Source organism: Thunnus albacares, chromosome 16 (assembly GCF_914725855.1).
Source record: "Thunnus albacares chromosome 16, fThuAlb1.1, whole genome shotgun sequence".
Taxonomy (NCBI): domain Eukaryota; kingdom Metazoa; phylum Chordata; class Actinopteri; order Scombriformes; family Scombridae; genus Thunnus; species Thunnus albacares.
Window position 1 is genome coordinate 7,056,056 of NC_058121.1, and position 19,162 is coordinate 7,075,217.

Genomic DNA, 19,162 nt, shown 5'->3' on the forward strand with positions numbered 1-19,162 from the left:
TTCAGCCAATTGAAAAATAGCACAGAAACTACCAGTACCATTTCTAACTTCTGATTGGGTGAGAAGTCTACAGCCTTCCTCCAAAGTCGCCCACTGCCCACCCCCTCTTCTCGTCGTGTTCAGGCACAAACACACAGAGCTCTGAAGCAGACCCGTTCACTGCACAGTGTCTCTCGGAGCATGCCGAGGGGGAGGGTTGTTGCTATGACAACTATGAACTCTGATGGCTCAGACTGCACACACAGAGAAAAAAAAAAAATCACACACTCAAATGCATAACCTACTCTAACTCGTGTATGGATGGAAACAAATGAATGTTCTAAATGTTAGTTTAAGTTTAGTTAAGTTTTTGTTTACTCAGGATCATGTAAGAAAAACAGTCATCTCAAATAGAAGACATGCTTTGAATCAGCAGTTCATTTGCATCAACTCAAATTTATTCTATGAAGGGAGAAGGAAAGACTGAGTTGGTGATTCAGTGGTGTCTGACTTTTTTTGTTTATTGTTTGCCACAAGAAAAGCAAATAATACTATTTGGTTTATAGCTTGATATTATTTGGTAAGCACATATTATTAGTGTCAAACTAATAATAATGTGTTGTTGTGTTATTGTGGTATTGAACCTCATTTTAAAAGCGATAAACTGAAAATCTCTCTCTGTCTGTCTCTATCTGTTTGTCTTCCTGTCTCTGTCTCTCTCAGTGTGTGTTTGAGTGTGTGTGTGTGTGTGGTCTGTCATAGGCTACATTTGGGGACAGATTTCAGACTTAGCACCAGTTAATTGGGGACATCTTATCCAATTGGGGACAAAAGCCGTGTCCCCAGTTGGGAAAAGCAGATTTTTGGGTCAGTGGTTAGGGTAAGTCTCCAGGAAATTAATGTAAGTCTAAGTAGTTTCCCCAAAAGTGACCATGATCTGATCTGAGTGTGTGTGTGTGTATGTGTGTGTGTGTGTGTGTGTGTGTGTGTGTGTGTGTGTGTGTGCGCGTAAATAATTAAAATGGTTGGATTTGGACTTGTTTTGTTTCAAGAGTGCTTTTTTTCCCCTTGTGTGACCTTAAACACAGGCTTTGAGAATCCCAGTCCTAAATTATTACTACTACCACCACCATTACTACTACTACTAGTAATAATAATAATTATAGTAACAATGGTAATAGCAGCAACAACATCTGCACATAAAAAAAACTGGACCCTGGACATTTTGGCCCTTGGCTCGGCATGCTTGACATAATTTGGCCCTTGGGGAAAACTAATTGAGGAACCTTGATCTAGATCCATCTGCATTTGATGTTGCTAAGCAATGCGATTAAAAGCTAAAAAAAAAAAAACTCTTAAAAAGGCAGTTCACTGATGTAAAAAAAATCTGCATAATATTTATATAAATGTACAATTTCACTCATAATGAACTGATAACCTGCATTTTTGCACATTGGTTAACTTCACAACAAATCAATTCTAGCAATAAGCCACCAGTTGACTCCTGTTAAAGAATCACCTTCCAACAGCACCAAGAAGCAGAAGCCATTTGAAGAGTGAGCAAAGGTAGAGGCGAAACAAGTTCAAAAGCTGTAGAGGAAAATGAAATAAAAACCTCTCATGTGCTTAGTCTGATGTTTGTGTAACTGACTTCTTTTCAAGAGCGACATTACCAGAGAAGCATGTTTTGACACTGAAGTGGGAGGGAGTGCAAGCGTGACCTGTTGCCATCTTGTTCCCAAGCAACATGCTTTTAAGAGAGAGCAAGAGGTGTGTGGTATAGGCATTTGAAAAAAGAAAGTGATATTGAATGAGTCACGCTCCTCAGAAACATTCTAGTGATTAAGTTGTTGAAACAAATATTAGACTGTTAAGAAGCTGCTTAATGAGCAGACTGAGATTTTTAAAAATGGATGAATGAAATAGTCACGTTATGAAGAGTTTTTTTTAAGGTCATTTTTAACCATGTAACAATGACTACAACAAAAAGTTCTTCCTGTTACCCTACACTCATACACACTTCTGCTGAATCACCTTAGATAAAAACATCTCCATTGTACAACAGCTTATATTTTCCCTCTGGCTGAATGTGAGAACCTGCTTTCATTTCTGGGAAACCCATCATTGATGCCCATCAAGATCAAGTGTTGAGAATTGACATCAGCGGTGGCTTATCTCCTTGGAGGGATTCTTCGCATAAATGTGTCATCCTATTTCCTGATCCACATCTACAGTAGTTCTGTCTTATCAGGACGTGTTTGTTCAAGGGAGATAATGTATATCAACCGGCTGTGTCAAGACTGCTGACAGATTTACATGACGAACAGGCAAGTGCTGTGGATTTTCAAGTTCATCACAGTACTTGATGTTCTATGTTGTTTCAGTTTCCTATGGAAGTGAAAGAAAGTGTTTCATAACTTCATACAAACAGGAAAGGGCATGCAAAAGATTCAAAAGCCAAATAAAATATTATACGGTATGGCTAAAATAAAATTAACAATAGAAAATATATTGTTGAAAACCATGAATAGATATAATGGGAGGTAAATGTTTTCCACAGTGTACCATTAACCTTACTCTGCAAGAAAAACACTGAGATTCTATGTTTAGAGAATTTACTTTATATTATTTAAGCTTTTAAACGTTGCATGGATACTATGAACACTGTAGGTGCATAAACCTGCACTGCTTCAGTGTTTCATAACCTGAGGAAAGTCCCAAGGAATAACAATTAAACCCCTTAAACCAAAAGACAGAAAGATTACCATTGTGGAATCCACATTAGTCACCTTGTCAAAACTGTAATACACAGACTCTTAGTTCCTTTTAGAGCAATATCCTCATTGCTTTTCAAATCTTTCCTAAATGGCTCAAGAGGTTAAGATGATGGTCCAGCTGGGGACCTACTGCATGTTGTTTGCCATCTCTGTCTCCCACATTTCCTGTCATCTCTCTACTGCCACTATCTAATAAAGCCCCCCTTGACTGCAAAAGAGAAATTGCATTATTAGTGCAAACACATGCAATATTCTGGTAAACACTATGCATCATCCCACACACTCACAATTGTGACATTCTGCTGAGTGAATAATGGCAAGAAAAAAAATAGTGATGTTTCGGGCATCCAACCCATTTTATTTCAACTTAATGCAGTTTTAATCCAACACAGTTAGTGCACATGCAAAGTATCATTTTAAATATATACTGTATGTTTGTACCAAGTGTCATGTTTTAAAAGTTTAATATTTCAACATTTAGGTAATAAATTAACAAAATTGAAACATTACTGAAAACACTGCCCACAATGAGTATACACTCTTAATAAAGCATAAAATACATGAGAACTTCAGAAAACTGCAATGTTCATGTTTTTACCTTTTTTCCCCAGAAAATATTTTTTTTTAAAAACAAAAATTCAGTGTAAAACACCAGAACAGAGAAAAAAAAATCACAATTGGACAAATTTCTTTATGTCTTTACTTTGAGAAAAATCATAATACTTTTTTTTACTTAAAGGTATTATGTGCAGGATTTCCACTAAATATTACACTACCTAATAGAATAACATATGTGCTACACTATATAGTCACTATAAACTGCTTTATAGCAGTAAATTTGATTATCTTCTGTCCTGCAGACTTCATCCAAAATTAAAAAGTGCCTTTTCCAGGATTCATGAGCAATTTGAGAATCACTGAATGTTTAATGACAAAGGAATGCAACATCCATAGTCCAAATTATAATTTAACAGTAATACACCTCTCTTAATTAGAGAATACTACACATAGCACCTTTAAAAAACTGACATTTTCATGATAAACTGTAGCTCAGCTCATGGTCACAGAAAATAAAATACAGTAAGAAATTGTGACACATTGCACAAACCATGTAAAAGAAGAAAAACAAAACAATCACAGTTGAAGAAGCAACTACAGCATAGCCATGGGGGCACATCTATAAAAATCTGGTACTGATGAATTACTGTAAGAATTCTGTCACAACCGTGTGAGTGTTGACATTTCTGATGTGATGCTGAGAATTTGATATGTCAGCGCTTTTAGAAAAAAGCAAATGGACACAAAATATTTTTCTCATGTGCCTGAGTGATGGAGGTAGAAATGTCCAATGCTGAGCTAATGGTAATATCCAGCATAGGCAAGAATGAATTATACAACCTTTCACTTAGCTTGAGTATTAGTCTTACTGTATATTTAATAGAAGTACAGTATGGCTTACCAGTGGCACAGTCTGCAACCTCACTCTAAACTGTCAAAAGTGCATTTACTTTTGTCATAGAGGGGAAGGCTAGGCTGAAGTTCTCCCAGAACAACGCCAATCACCAGTGTTACCGACTTTAACATGGCTTCCATTGGACTGAATTGGACAAATGCTATGAGAGTGCAAAGTTTGGCTTCTCACTCAAAGTTTAGTACCTTATAAAGAAAAACACACGTTTTAAACCAAATAAGATTATAAAAACATAACCAGCCACATTTGAATAGTTTATAAAATTAATAAAAAAAATTGCTGAGTACAAAATAGACTGCAGGTTTGACTCCACAGGTGAAACAAAAATAAAATCCAGGCCTCACATTAATTAAATTTACTGTATTTAACTGGCTTCTTTCCATATAGAAGCTGGCTGAACCAGCTGAACCTGAAGCACTGCTGCACTGTTTGTTTCTTTTGGCTACCGAAATTACATTGTTACACTCGACCCCTCCCACCTGCAACTGCTATTTGTTCTCGTGGATGTCACGTCTGTTTTCGCTGTGTCAATCATAAATGATAATGCGTGTCTGTCGTAACACTCACTTAATGCACTCGATATTCAGGTAATAGCTGAAATGACAAGGGGGAAGGAGTGGAGTGTTTGCACTGGTGTTGGCTTGCTTAGCTAATAACACCCACAGTGACAAGCCTTTATAAACCTCATATTTTTGCGATAATTTTCCCCGCAAAAAAACCCCCCCAACTATTTCAGCCAAAAGAGAACTCATGGCAACTTTCTACATTTGACAGGCACACTAAGTTACAGACTGGCCTTAAAAGTTAAAATGGCTTTTTCTGGTCACATTTTACGTCAAGCCAACTTCAGTGAACTGAGATTATGTTGAAAATACACAGATTGAACATTTTTTATATTTTTTTTCCTTCTTTGATTATTATGATAACTATGGCAAACCCATGGGGGCTACAAATATTTTTCTCAAGAGTCATTTCAAGACAAAAAGCAAGCATCGTCATTATTTTCTAATACCTCATACTAGACAAGAACTAGACAATGGAAAACTGTGAGCACCATTGGAAATCTTTCAGTGAGGTTGTTCCTTAAAACTACTTTCAATAAGTGTTGAGATACACTGAGATTATGACTAAAGAAAAGATTGTCACACAGAGGGGGGGGGGGAGTAAAAAAAGAAGGTAAGGGATTGATGAGAATAAAGTTCAAAACAAATAACCGTTTGAAAGCTAAAAAATGTATTTTTTAAATAATACAGAAAAGTTAAAGATAATACAGAGGCTGATTACCATGATGTTAAGTGTATTGAAAAAAACAGGATTATACATTTAAAAGTATTGTAACATTAAATGACAGCTTTGTTAGTGTTAAAGGAATAATCTTGAACATTTTCATTGAAATAAATGTCTGTTTAGTCACTATCTATCGCTGAATGAGGGAACACAATGGTGATTGAGCCTATGACCCACTGATGAAAGCCCTTGCATTTTCAGTATTATGAACTGGGTGTCGGTAGCGACATTCCCAGGAAAAATCACAAGCAGCGCATTTAGTGACGCGTTTTCCATCAACCAGCAGTGGTTGGTCCGCCAGAGATGGTAGGCGGAGCTAATGCAACAGACTTGCTCATCTTCAACTCATTAGTGTGTGAAGTGGCATACTGTTTTTTCCGGTCTCTGCTAGCATTGCCAACTACCAACTGACTGACGTCACACAGGCGACACTGTTTGGATCTCTGGGACGTGAGGTCCAAAAACACAACTGCATTTACCGCTTATCGCCTTAGGTGCCGCCAAAGAGAACAAAACGGAGATCTTAGAGATTGTTACTTTAAGGTTTCAAGGTTTTCCAAAGGTGCTTTCCACATTTTTCCAAAGTGTCCTGAACTTAAAATCTCCCTCCAATGTTCATTGTTTAGGTAGATAAATAGTTTGTATATGTTTGAAATTTTGCATCATAATTTACAATTGATTCCAACAATGCAAAGACATTTAGACCATGTTCACATTAAGCTGGCTAAATTCATAAACAAATCTTTTTCTCTCTGTTTTGGCCCTCCATCCAGACTAAAACAACATTTTTCACCACTGAAATGGCAGTTGTCATGCAATGTCATGTCGGCTTCTTCTTTGGAAGAGGAAGAAGAAGAAACGCAATGATAATGACTGCAACGGCAGACAGCTTCATGCAAGTGTTGTTCTCTCTATTGTCTACTTTTATAGCTTGTTTAGAGTTAAATGTAGCTATCTACAACCCTTCTCTTGCTTAAAATTTTTAATTTGCTTGCAATAAACACAATGTCAGGAAGCCACCCAGAAATACAGAATACAGAAATATTACACTGTTTCTTGTTCTTTGTTTTCTGTGGCTGAATTGTTCATCTGTCCTCCATGCATGCCCAGTAGGAGGAGAATTATCCATTTGGGCATCCTAATGTGGACGGAGGTATTTGCAGAAATGAGATGATGCCTGGTGTGCATGAGTGTCGTTTTTGCACGAATATGGCGTTCCAGAATTTAGCCAGCTTAATGTAAACGTAGTCTTAGATTTGAATATCTACTACCATTCAGGTTGGGTGGCTCATTAATCCTGAGAGAATATGAATCTATTTAAAGAATAACATCACCAGAGTCTCTGTCTTCTTATAAGGAAATTAACAAAAATAATTTAAGAAATTCCAGCAAACTATACAATCCTGCATCAAGGAATGACTGAAAGACAGTAGCTTGATCAAGCAAAGGGATTGATAAATATGGCTATAAGGGAAAATGCATATATAGGCCTACCTATGTGGTTTGGGTGGAAATGTTCTTTCGTGTGACACCATGTTTAATGTGATTACTTAGCTTTGTTTGTGCAGGTGAGAATGATGCAAATAAACCTCAGGTGGCACCAAAAAAATGCACTGAGATGCCTGAAAAAAGTGATCTTTTCTCAGAGAACAAGAAAATGAGGGAATAACTCAAGGTTCTGTGGGCAAAAGAGGACAAATGTTGATTGTCAGCTGTTTCTCGCACTCAAAAATCCTTAAAGAACAAAATCAATCTTGAACTAATGCTCATCATTGTTCACTTTATCTCAACCACAGAGAACATACTCAGTAAGTTGTGATACAAGGACTAGAATATTTGACATATTTCTGATTTTACTTTAACAACTTTTCATATTTTTACGGTGTTACTCGCAAATAATATTTTTAACACACAGCATCTTTTTTCATATTTAAGTTAATCAAACCACCAAGAAATTCATGATGGTCAGAAATCACACATTTTCCAACTCTGCAAGAGTAACTCTCATGCAGTATAAAGTCACTGCAGCAGTACTTCTTTTATTATCTAACTGTAGTAATGTATAAATAATGAGATGTGTTATCTGTTTTAAGTGAGCAGTAATTTTCTAAAACAATATCTGCTTTGCTTCTGTACTTGCATATTTTCAGCAAAACTACAAGGTAGGGGGGAAATTCTTCCTTTTCACATATTAAATAATAAATGAAGTACCAGCCCTTTTTGAATGAAAAAATACTAACATATTGTAAGAATTCTAAGAACTTTGTTTGCCTATCAAGCAGCAAGTGATTCTGAAATACAATACTATAATAAAATGCTGGTCATCATCACATCCAGAGATCCTCCCTGAATATGAACAAGGGTTTAACTATTGGGACCTGAGATTTTGGCAAACTGCTGTTGAGATTCACTTTGTGAGATTAGGTTTGTGTGTTAGTGTCCAGAACTATTTCATTTTTACTACACTAAACCTCCCAAATGAATTATGATCAAAGGCAATCTGTTAAATGGTTGAAATCCTTCTAAACATGCTCCTAAACTTTGATTAATGTGTTTAAAACCTCAACATGCTGGGAATGAAATGAACTGTTTAGAAATTACTTCATGAAAATCCTTAATACTGTATCTTTCCTACTGTATTTCCTGTCTGTCTTTATCTCAGAAAAAATGCAACAGAAGATAAAAAATTAGAATTCCTCCAAAATTCTACAAACTAAATTAAAACTCATCTCCATGTCAAAGGGTTATCAGATCATTCACTGGCAATGTTAGGTGCCAAATATAGTGAACAATATAACTAACTAAATGTAATAATGCCATTTGAAGTGGATTTGAGTATAACAAAATATAGTATGTTCCAAATCAGGACTGTGCTTGAGAACAATGACACACTGAAAAACAGAAATTAGGCCCTCGGTGCAGAGGTAGGTGTATGCTTTTTTTTCTGTGTAATGAAAGTCTGCTAATATTTCCACTGGTTTGACTTCATTAAAGGATTTCTAACAGAGTGAGAGTTGATTTCAGTGACACAGAGTGATTGTTTAGCCTGGGGTACTGTGATAAGTATTGCTTAAAGGCTGTGGATCAGGGTAATTAATTGAGGCGTGCCTGAACAAGTGGTGGTTAAAACACCCCTAACCACCTCGATCGTTACAAGGCCCCACCATTGACTAGCATAGTTTTTGCATTACTGGATCACGGCTTATGGGAATACTCCACTGCTTTTTAACCTTATCTCTATGTCTTTAATGGCTGAAGTAATGATCATTATAAAACATAGCACGGTTTATAGGTTGGGTGTTGTCTCGGTGCATATGATATTCTGCTTGCACATTTTGTCTGGCAAGCAGAAATGCAAACATTTGCATGCTAAAATGTTAGCCAAATGAAGCTAACCAGGCACACGTGGCTAGTTAGCATGATGGCCTCTACAAATATCCGGTGTATGTGAAAGATTTTTTGCTTCTGTAAATGCAGGTTAACATTCAACATCCACAATAAAAGCAGTGGAGTATTCCTTTACTCAAGGGCAGGCAAATGAAATCAGTGATATGCAGCCATTTATGACAGATGGCACAATAAATGAAATGATTAGCAAACAAAAAAAAGTATCAAGACGAGAGAAAAAGTGCCAGTGACAACCAGCTATGGCAAATCTGTTCTTAGGAAAGCTTAACAGGACAAAACTTAAAGATACCTGTTGGCAACAAGACAAGGGGCCCACCCTTCATCATGTTCCAATAAGCAAAAAGGCAATAAAGGATGAAGAGCCATTAGGGGAAGAGCGGATGTGCTGGGCCAGTGTTTGAATAAATTTGGGGTAAATGGTATAAAGGGGTTTGGTTAATACTAGTTACACATTGGTGGAGATCTTGTACTTGGGAGACATGTTATTATGGAACCAGATGAAACTAAATATGACACCCATGGTCTTGGGTATGCGCTCGTCATAGGCAAATGTCATGGCCTCGTGCAGCGGGACTTTGACCACCTCGATAAGCTCTCCCTCCCGTGGCTCACCTCCACCTGCGCTCACGCAGTTGTCGTCAGACACCTCGGCATAAAACATGGTCTGCTTGGAACCTGTTACTCCTACGCCTGACCTGATGGGAAAAAGGGGGAAAAAGTGCAATTATTTTTAAGGATTCCACATACAGTAGGGCTGGATTTGAAGATTTGATCATATGAAGTTTTTGATGCCACTGATTTAACACATGAAGTTCATTCTACTCTTCATGAGAACTATTCAGCCTGTGAAAACAGTTGTGTAATGTCTTCTAAATATTGAAAAAATATGGTGATGAGACTTAACAATTTTTAACAGAAAGCCTGTGTTACAAACTGGTGTTTGGAAAAAGTGGGAAATTTGGGAGAAAGACGTTATCGAGTGGTATTATGGGAAATGTGTTTGGAGCTTACTCCATACTGGGGACTAAAAGTCAGGATATTGCTGCCTCTGCTGTGTGGATATTGACTATTTTGTAAAAATCTGTCTCTTGTGAGTTCCCTAACTTTTAAGTGCTATGCTAAGTCGCTGAAGTACCCCTTTGAAGGCGTACTTCATTTATAAAGACTGAAGCAGGGGGAAATAGCTAGCCTGGCTTTGTCAAAAGTAAAAAAAAAAAAGATCTGTACTACCTTTTCATGCTACATTAACCACTTCCACGCTCTATGGCTCTGTAATTAATGCAGAGATTGATCTTCTCAGGTAACTCGTGGAAAAAAAGATAAAATATTTCCTAAAATATTGAACTATTCCTTTAAGGTTCGGTACTTAGCCTTTATCATATGCAGTACAAATCAAAATCTTTTTAAATACTTTTATTTCAACACAAACAGACAAAAACAAAAAGATTGGTTTAGAAAAATAAAAAATAAATGATTGTTTTAACCGTCTGATTTATCACTCATAACTGTTGTTACCGAGAAGATAAAAATGACACTTTACTGCTGTGCCCACACTTGACACCGACACATATAGTGAGGTATGAAATCTGGCGAATTCTGTCTTCAAATGCTGATAATACGCAATACAAAGAACATAAAGGAGGGCTTTCTTTGCCACTTAAACCACACAGTATTTCTCTGCTGCAGAGAGCTGTGACCTGGTGCTGCTTTGTATCAGCACAGAGCTTCACCACACGATGTGCTCCTGTCAAAACCACCCTCATAGGGGTCATGAGGGTTAAGACGATACCTATCTATTTAATGGAAGCAGCCCACACATAACAATGGCCACAGACAACACCAACAGAGCTGGAGGAGGTGTGCGAGTCAAATCAAAAGCGCAGTTATGAGAACCGTCAGTCATGGCTGTCCAGGTGCTGCTGTCTAATGTGGGACTGCTCTTCTCCTTTCTCCCAGCACTTTGAACTGCTGTGTCTGGCTGTAGCTTGTTAATAATATACTGACAAAGATGGATGGTTCGCCTGATGCTTCTTTCCACCTCACTTACATGACCTCAGCAGCACTTGTGGTTTCTCTTCTTTGGTTTTTATCTGTTATTATTACAGGACTTCCTCTAAATCCTGACTGTTGCTGACTTTAGGTTAAATATTTTTGTGCTTTATATATTTTCAAACTGTAGTGTTTTCCAAACTGGATTCATCGACATACATACTTTCCTCTGGGTGCACCGCATTATGTGTAGTTTCAGACCTCCGACTCGAAAGTGATACTCCACCCAAAATTTATCTTTTGACTATCAAACACTCAAGTCTGCTCTATTGAATCTGCCTCCGCCTCATTTATTGGTATGAATTCCTATTATAGAATACAGAAAACGTCACTCACCCAGAAACTTGTTCAATTTAAAGAAACGCCAGAATCAAGATAGCCTGTTCCTCTGAATTATGGAAGAGCAGAAGGCAGGCGCTCTAAGGTGTGCAAACCAATGATTGCAACGCAGCTACTGACAAGCTTGACAAGGTCGTGTGTGAGAGATTAAAACATATGAGGGAGGACCCAAAAATTCCCGGAAGTCATCAATTGCACAGGAGTAGGGTGTAATTACTGGATTCACCGCTAGGTTGCATATGCCTGCAGCTTGGTGAAACTAAAATTGGGACTGAAAAGGAGAAGATTTGCCGCCATGGTAGAAATCCAGAAGAAACGCAGGAGGCTCTGGGCACGGGGACAAAAGATGATACAAACATTTTTCATGTAGCCAATTTTCTAGCTCAAGCACAGAAAAATGATGTCCCCATTATTAATCCCACCTACTACAGTAATCATTTAGCTTCCCCATCATGAAAACTGGCACTTTTCTCCAACCTCTCAAATGAGTTTTTGATAATCAAAAGATTTTGGGTCACACTAAAATTTTGAAGACCTTTTTTTTTTATTTTTAATGCTACCTGATTTGAATTTCAGACCGATAAGTTGAAATAAATCCAGGTTACTTCTGAGTGAGCATAGCTCAAGGAAGTTTATAAATGTTAATGGAAATTTCACTAAATAGGACAACAAGAAATTAATTGTTAAGGGACATTAAATCCAGTGGGAGTGACTCAAACATATATACGACATAAAAGACAATGAAAACATTGTACTAAACCCTCCCTGTGTTAAGAGTTGACAGGTGTATAAGAACCCCTTCAAGGTGAAAAAATAAATAAATACTGAGATAGCAGATTTTTATCAAGATTGAATACATTGTGTGTGGAAATAAACTAACCTGTAAGAAGTAATCCTCTTCAGCTTAGAAGCAGGCACATCGTAGCCGCACTCCTCCAACACCTCCTGTCGGGCGATCTCCTCCAGGGAGCAGTTGGGTTTGTCCACCAGCCCGGCACAGAGCTCGTAGGTGACCCCCGCTGAGGCCGGGGGCCACGCAGAAGAGCTCTCCTTCTCTGAGGCCGACTGGCCCTCCTGAGACTCCGGGACAGCGGCTTCTGCGGCGCCCTCCTCAGTTTTCTCAGCAGACTGAGGCGGCTGCGTCTTGGTCCGTTCCCACTCGCACATGTATACAGCTGTGATGCAGGACAGAAGCACCGAATTACAATGATTCTCATAGTGTAATTGTGTAGCTTGTTGTGGATTTTTCATCTTTTTTGGCCACATATTTTTCACGATAATTTTGCAAGTTACAAAAAATATTACAGAACAAATACATTTTTACAGATATCTGATCACTTCTTCAGTCTTTTTATTCAATATTTATACATATACAGATATTTCTAAGTTCATTAAATTACCACCATGTACTGTATAGTTTTTCTATGGATGATGAGTGAAAGTTATTCCACTCAAATGTAGAAAACAATCATTTTGGCCATTTTTAAACCTTGCAAACTTTCATTCCACATTGATCATTTTTGAATATCTTGTGATTATCTGTGATCATGCAGCATGCAGGTTGATTCTTAAAAGCATCCCTCTAAGGTGTAGACCTCAAGTGAAAACAAAATATTAATGAAATGAAAATTGGCACCCCCAAGTTACATATTAATATTGTTCATTTAAATTTAGTTAGTAATTGTCACATTTACATCATTTTAAAGTTAAATGGAAAACATTGTGGACATGCAAACAAATAATATTAACAAATAACTCATCCAGATGTCAAATCATTGCAAAATATTGACAACATTTTTTATATCAGTCCCAATACTACAATCTACTTTGAAGAAATTATTGTCTGAAACCAACAAATTGGTTGCACTCCTGGCTTAGAAATGGATCTCATTATAGGTTGTAGACAAAGTCTGATTTCTTTCAGATAAAGGACCATTTTTTCTCCAACAGCAATAAGAGAGGAGGGAAAAAAAAATATATCAATGCCCAGACTTCCTTGAATTTAGCACACTGCGGTGTGGAACAGTCCCTGGCGACTGCTAACAAAGGAGGTTAGGCTGCTTTTTTAAACGGGGCCTCTTGCAGTCTATTTATGAGACTGCATTGTTGCTCAGATCCAGTTGAATAAACAGGGATTGTAATACATTGCTTATTCAGTGAAAGTGGCCACAGGATATATATAACAATCTAGATCTAGCATGGCGACAAGAAGAAAATGAATAAACCGTGTTGCACAGTACTACTGGTCTGCTGCTTTGCGTGGTGAACAGAAAAGAAAACAGAAAACTCACCTGGACGGAACTGCTTGACGAGGACAAAACAGTGTGAGGTGGTGTTGAAGATCAACACTGATACACTGAGGAAAAAGAAAAAAAAAAAGGTCAATGTTAAATAAACTTTTTTGCCTTCATCATACATCATTTGTCTCTTTTAGCACATCCAGGACTTTGGCTCCAGGAGAGCTGTAGGTCCTAGCTGAATCAGCTTTTAAATTCCTTATGATGGAATCACCAGTTATCAGAAAGAAAGGAGTAAAACCCAGAGGTCTCTGGGCTAAAAGAGTGATGATGGACCCACAATTATCTCTACTCAACTTGACAAATATATAAAACAAATCATCAATACCATGCTCTTCCTGGTTTGTCTTTAATGATTAAATTGTGCCTTAAACATACATTATACTAAAATCTGACTAATCTAAAACTAAGGCATGAGCAAAGACTAGCCTACATTGTAACTCACAATGAAAGAAACTGTCATCATTTTTGAGGCAACTCAAAAAATTCAGTCTTCCATGGGGAATGCTGGTGCAATTTTACACCACCATCATCCAGTCCACCCTGACTTCCTCCATACTGGTTTAGTTCCCCTCACCCACCCAGAGAGAGAGCGAGACAGGCTGCAGCGCATCATCCGCTTTGCAGGGAAAATCATTGGCTGCAGCCTGCCCTCCCTCAATGACATCCACACCTCCAGTGCCAGGAAACGTGCCAGGGCCATCCTGGCCGACCCCTCACTCCCTGGCCACCACATATTCCAGCCCCTCCCCTCTGGGAGGAGATACCAGAAAATTAAAACCAATACCATCAGACACAAGAACACTTCCCCCCCCCGTGCCATAAAACTCATTAAATCTGCCCCTGCCCCTGCCACTTTAACCACCCCCCTCCACCCAGCGTAACAGTGAAATCATAACAGTGTCTGTGTTTTATGTTATTGTTAGATTTTTATTTATTTGTTAGATTTTTTACTGAATATGAATGTCTTTGCATGTTTTGAAAGCTGAACCAACGCAAATTCCTTGTACTTCTATACTTAGCAAATAAATGATCCTTGAATCCTTGATTTAAAAAACAAAAAAAAATTTAAGGCAACACACACTGTCAGTGTACGATGCAGACGTAAGCCCAAAAACTAGTGGCATCTCACAACAGGATACTATTCTAAGGGACAATCCAGAAAAGCAGCAATTTAATTTCTTCCACTATCCATATTGGCACTTCCTAGCCACCGTATCTACAGTATAATCATCTGTATGGGGTGTGTGATGTGTGCTACTGTATGGGTGTCAAGTGTCAAATGTGTGTGAACCATTAGACTAAAACTCTTTAGTCTCTGAAATAATGGGACCACATTATTCCAGATTAAACCATGACTCCTAGGAAGCAGGATGTAAAGAAAGAAATAAGGAGGAAGGTCAGTGCTTCGGCAGTGGCACCCAGTTGAATTGTACAGGTGGTTCACTGCTGTGTGTGTGGATGTGAACTGAGACTGTCGCTGCCAGTGGAGACTTCAGGCCTGGGATCTGTGTTGGGAAAACGGATGTGTCTGAGGTGGCAGGAAGCCCTGCCCTGTTTTTCCCATGGTGAGAGGGAACCAGGAGACTGCTATTACAACTTCTTCTAGCTACAGTGCCTGGACTTATACTGTTTAAATATCTGTTTGCAACACCGATTTTTAAATTGAGAGCCTAATGTGTATTTCAACAGTATGTAGGAATGTCAGCTGACCTGGTTTATCTTTGCCAAAGGACATGATGATTGTCACTGTGACTGATTTCTGTGCTATGCGCTCAATGCCTGATCAAAAATTCTGTTCCTACTGCAGAAAATAAAAGTTTAATTCATAAAGTCATTCTGGATAATATTGAAGTCATAGGCTGCTGCTAGTCCCTGCAAATAACTGCTTACAGTATGAGAAGAAAAGGCTAGTTTTGCCCCAGCTGCCGATCAAAAAGACTCATTTTTCAAGAGCGGTGTATGGATTCAGCACTGCACTCCTATAACATTGTCAGAGTCACAATGGACAGTCACAAAAACATATCAAAATCAATTCAGCAGAAACAGAAATATCATCTTTTTTATTCCATGTATTATTTTTCCTTGTAAAAAACCTAGGAAAGGTAGGTAGGAAAGGAAGAGAACAGGTTTTGTCTCAAGAAATGGTCAGACGACACTTTGTTTGAATTAGTTTGTTTTAAGCATGATGCCTTCAGGGCTTCATATCAGTGTAAAGCATCAGCATCACCAATCACTCCATTATGCAAGTGTTTTTGTCTTAGCTTTTGTGCATAAATTACAGTGATATTTCCAAAGGGAAATTGTCACCAAATTTTGGCTTCGAAATCACTTCAAAATAACCTCTGTCCCAAATTCTTCTGAACGTGCTTAAACATTCAAGCAATGAAAACCCATTACTGATGTATTTGACAGCCTACCGCTGAAACAAGAAGTCTAGCACTGGAATACTACCACTGTAGAGCACAAGTATGGATAAGATAATGTAGTAGATCTGGGCTAAAAGTGGGACACACAAGCCTGAGGCATGGAAGCTGTCCCTTGAGGCTTGTCTGGGTCTTGTAGTGCTGTTCCACACCATTACTGCTCCTCTACAGCTTCCCGCTGAAAAAAATGCTCTAATGGTTAAACCAAAAAGCGGGCTAAACGGACGCTCAAGACTTTTCATGCACCGTTAAACTTGGTGCCTTCTCCAGGGGTCTTCCGGCTGGACCTGAGGAGCAGGTCTGAGGTGGTTATTGGTGGTGCTGTAAAGCTTGCATTATCAAAACTGTGGAATCAGGCTTCTTGTGGTACAAGAGAGAAAGTGGCTGACCTGCTATTTGACAAATTTATCTTTGATATCAGAACTGACGTAATTATATTGGACACAACCAACAATGTTATAACAGATTATCTCTTGTAAAGGTGCAACAATTAGTCGGATAATCAATTAAGCAATCAAAGTAAAAACTGCAAAAGCTCACTAGTTCTTGCTTCCGAAATGTGAAAATTTGGGGTTTTGGATCTTTGGGTCTTGGAGTGTTCATCTGACAAAACAAAGATTTTTTTATTAATTGAGAAAATAATCGGTAGATTATATCTAAGGCTGCAACTAATGATTATTTTCATTATCAATTAATCTGTCATTTTTTTTCTTGATTAATCGATTTGTTGTTTGGTCTAAAATGTCAGAAAATGGGAAAAATGACTGCTTCCCAAAGCCCAGGATGCAACGTTAAATGTGTTGTTTTGTCCTGACTAACAGTCCACAACCCAAAGATATTCAAGTTTACTGTCAAAGAAGTCTAAAAAAAACTGAAAATATTCACATTTAAGAAGCTGGAACCAGAGAATTTTGGTATTTTTTCTTTAAAAAAATGACTCAAAACGATTGATAGATTATCAAAATAGTTGGCGATTCATTTTCTGTCGATCAACTAATCCATTCATTGACTAATTGTTGCAGCTCTAGATTAATCGACAATCAAAATAATCGTTATCCTTGATCTTCTCTCTGAGTCTACGAATTACATATCATTTGTACCCTCTAGATGTATTAACTGGGGATACATGACTGCTCAAACCTGCTCAAACTCTTCAAAGTGAGTGAAAGGTGTAAGACCCATCAAAGAGCTGTGGTTAAGGTCTATGGCAGCGATGATGTTAAAGAGCTCCCCATATGCTCATAATTATCTTTCTGCTGACCATGAACTCCTAAATATCCTGCACTGACAAATACTCTAGCTCTCATTAACAGACACTAACACCAATAAAGAAGCACCAATATGTAAACACTCCCATAAACATGTAGGTGTCAAAATAACAAAGCAATGGGAGTTTGCCCACCCAGTCTACATGTGTTTTTGTAGATATGGAAGAGACTTTATCACAGTATCCCTCTGGATGTCTTGGGCGAACTGCATTCATGGTGGTTAGTGAAGCAAGTTCTTGGTGAGTGTTTTGCCTTTTTACCAATTCTGCTTCATGGACAGCATCTCAACCAAGATAAGGTCAGTGTCCAGTACGGAGACTTCAAGATTGCCTCTCAGCTTTTTGCCAATGATTCAGTTCTGTTGGCTTCATCGGGTCCTGACCTTCAGTGCACACTAGACCATGATGCATTTGACAGGAAATGGGTTCAAGTTGGGAGTAAGTTGTTATGAAGTGAAGAAGTTCCAGTTTTCAGGTTCTCATTCGCAAGTGAGGGTACAGCATGTCAGACAGTTGCAGCTTTCGCCAGCACTGTACCGAATTGTCCTGGTGAAAAGATGGTTGAGTCCAAAGACGAAGCTTGTGATTTACCAGTAGATCTCCCAATGATGATAAAGTCTCAGTACAAACTTGAAAGAACGAGACTGCGAGACGAGATATAAGTGGCCGAGATGAGTTTGAGATGAGTGCAGCCAAGAGTAGTTTTTCGCAGCATGTCTGGACTCAACCTTAGACAAGGGTCAAAAGCTTGAACATCTAGAAGTAGCTGGGAATAGAACCAATTCTCTTTCACATTGAAAGGAATCAGCTGAGATTTGGGCATCTGATTAACATGCCTCTGAATGTCTTCCTTTGGAGTTATTCCAGGCATGTCCAACTAGGAAGAGATCCAAGAACAGACCCAGAACATGCTGAATGGATTATTTATCCCATCTAGTAAGGAACACCTTTGAATCTTTGAGGAGGAGAAGGATGTGACTGAAGAGGAGGATGCCTGGGTTAACTTATGCTGCCTTTCCATGGACGGGTCAAGTCATGAACATGTGTTTTTACTGTTTTCTCACAGCAGGGTATGAACTCACTGTTGTGATCCTGCTTGGTAGTAGAGCTGACCACTGTCAATCCTTGACAGCCAACCCGTGACAGTACGTATAACATCTTGAAGAGCCATCTAAGCTTAGTAAACTATTATTTAACTGGTACATATTCATGGTCATATTCAAGTGACTAGAAGCACAAGAATTTATCAAATTAGTCACTTGGTAGAGTTATCTAAAAATCTAAAAAATGCACTTGAAATGTAACAAGAAGTATAAGCAAAAATGAATCCTGCTGAGAGGAAGATGTTATGCACATTTAACCAAAAATGCAAAACAAACCTGGGTCCATTTAATACATGCAAGTGGGAATAACACTTTGACACCTGGGAAAGGAGCTGGATGTTCCCATGGGCTATTCCCTTTTGCAAGTACAGGTTTGAGGCTTACTGCTTTTGTCTCAGTGGTACTATTTTCACAAGGACCACTCTTTGGGGTCAGGCGTGAGGGAAAGAGGGCTTAAATGACCTGAGACATACCTTGGTCCATTACAGTACCCCACGCAAAACAGAGAAGGAACCAGAGCTTTGACACAAATGTGTGATATTTCTCTTACAGAGCCCCCTGTGAAGCTCAGACATTTATAGCCATTGCCAAGCAGAATAATGAGGCGCCAGTTCCCACAAAACGAGGTCTGTTGTGGTCTGACCATCCTCTCAGTACTAGGCAACTCTCGGAGCTGCAATGATTAATCTATTAGTCAATCGACAGAAAATGAATGGCCAACTATTCTGATAATTGATACGTTTTGAGTAATTTTTTAAG

General features: G+C 38.4%; 1 protein-coding gene across 2 annotated transcripts in view; it reads right to left on the reverse strand.

The window, feature by feature from the left end:
• Positions 1-2,853: 2,853 nt before the first annotated feature.
• Positions 2,854-19,162, reverse strand: part of nudt14 (nudix (nucleoside diphosphate linked moiety X)-type motif 14) — a 32,254-nt gene continuing 15,945 nt past the window's right edge. The window contains exons 3-6 of one of the 2 annotated variants that reach the window (XM_044377413.1): positions 13,602-13,666; positions 12,191-12,485; positions 9,535-9,617; positions 2,854-2,964 (exon numbers count right to left, since the gene is read on the reverse strand). In XM_044377413.1, coding sequence (XP_044233348.1) covers positions 2,942-2,964; positions 9,535-9,617; positions 12,191-12,485; positions 13,602-13,666 — 466 coding nt within the window. In that variant the 3' untranslated portion in view covers positions 2,854-2,941. Of the gene's footprint in view, positions 2,965-3,088; positions 9,618-12,190; positions 12,486-13,601; positions 13,667-19,162 lie in introns of those variants that run through there. The other variant, XM_044377412.1, reaches the window with a different exon arrangement.